The sequence below is a fragment of the Aptenodytes forsteri genome, unplaced genomic scaffold, assembly GCF_000699145.1.
Source record: "Aptenodytes forsteri isolate BGI_AS27 unplaced genomic scaffold, ASM69914v1 Scaffold126, whole genome shotgun sequence".
Lineage (NCBI taxonomy): Eukaryota > Metazoa > Chordata > Aves > Sphenisciformes > Spheniscidae > Aptenodytes > Aptenodytes forsteri.
The window spans coordinates 2,191,000-2,191,587 of NW_008794599.1; the positions used below are offsets into that span (position 1 = coordinate 2,191,000).

The 588-nt window shown below is 57.5% G+C and overlaps 1 protein-coding gene across 1 annotated transcript in view; it reads right to left on the bottom strand.

The window, feature by feature from the left end:
• Positions 1 to 281: 281 nt before the first annotated feature.
• The window catches only part of ESAM (endothelial cell adhesion molecule), a 2,542-nt gene continuing 2,235 nt past the window's right edge, over positions 282 to 588 (bottom strand). The window contains exon 4 of the mRNA XM_019470381.1: positions 282 to 332. Within this exon, the coding sequence (XP_019325926.1) occupies positions 282 to 332 (51 nt within the window). The remainder of the gene's footprint in view (positions 333 to 588) is intronic.

A 588-nucleotide genomic window follows, 5' to 3' on the forward strand; every position in this document is an offset into this window, starting at 1 on the left:
CATCACACAAGTGTGCGTGGCATGGCGCGATGCCGCTCGTGGGTGGGAGATAGCTCGTGTGATGCTCTGCAGCCATGAGTTGGGTGGTGTGACGTCACTGCTGGACGCGTGACGGATGGTGTGACATCACACAAGTGTGTGTGACATCACCGCTAGACGTGAGCATGGGTGTGACATCATGCAGGCATGTGTCAACGTCACCGCTGGCTGTGTGATGGTGGGTGTGACATCACGCAGGCATGCACGACATCACTTAGGGACATGTGACAGCCCGCATGACATCATACAGGCATGAGTCGGATGCCACACGCTTGTCGTGACATCATAATGCCCTACACAGGATGTGGCAGGGTGTGACATCACGGTGACGGACAGGCGATGGGTCTTGGGGTGTGACAACACATGCACGCCTCGATGCCACCCTGAGGACCCTGGCCGGTGCGCTGTGACATCACCCAGCCGCTATGACATCACCCAGAGGGACGTGGGCCCCACAAGTCCCTAAATCCCCACAAACTCACCCAAAACCACGGCGCCGGACAGCGCGGCCAGCTTTTAATCAGAAAACCCCTAAAAAAAGTGCGTGTG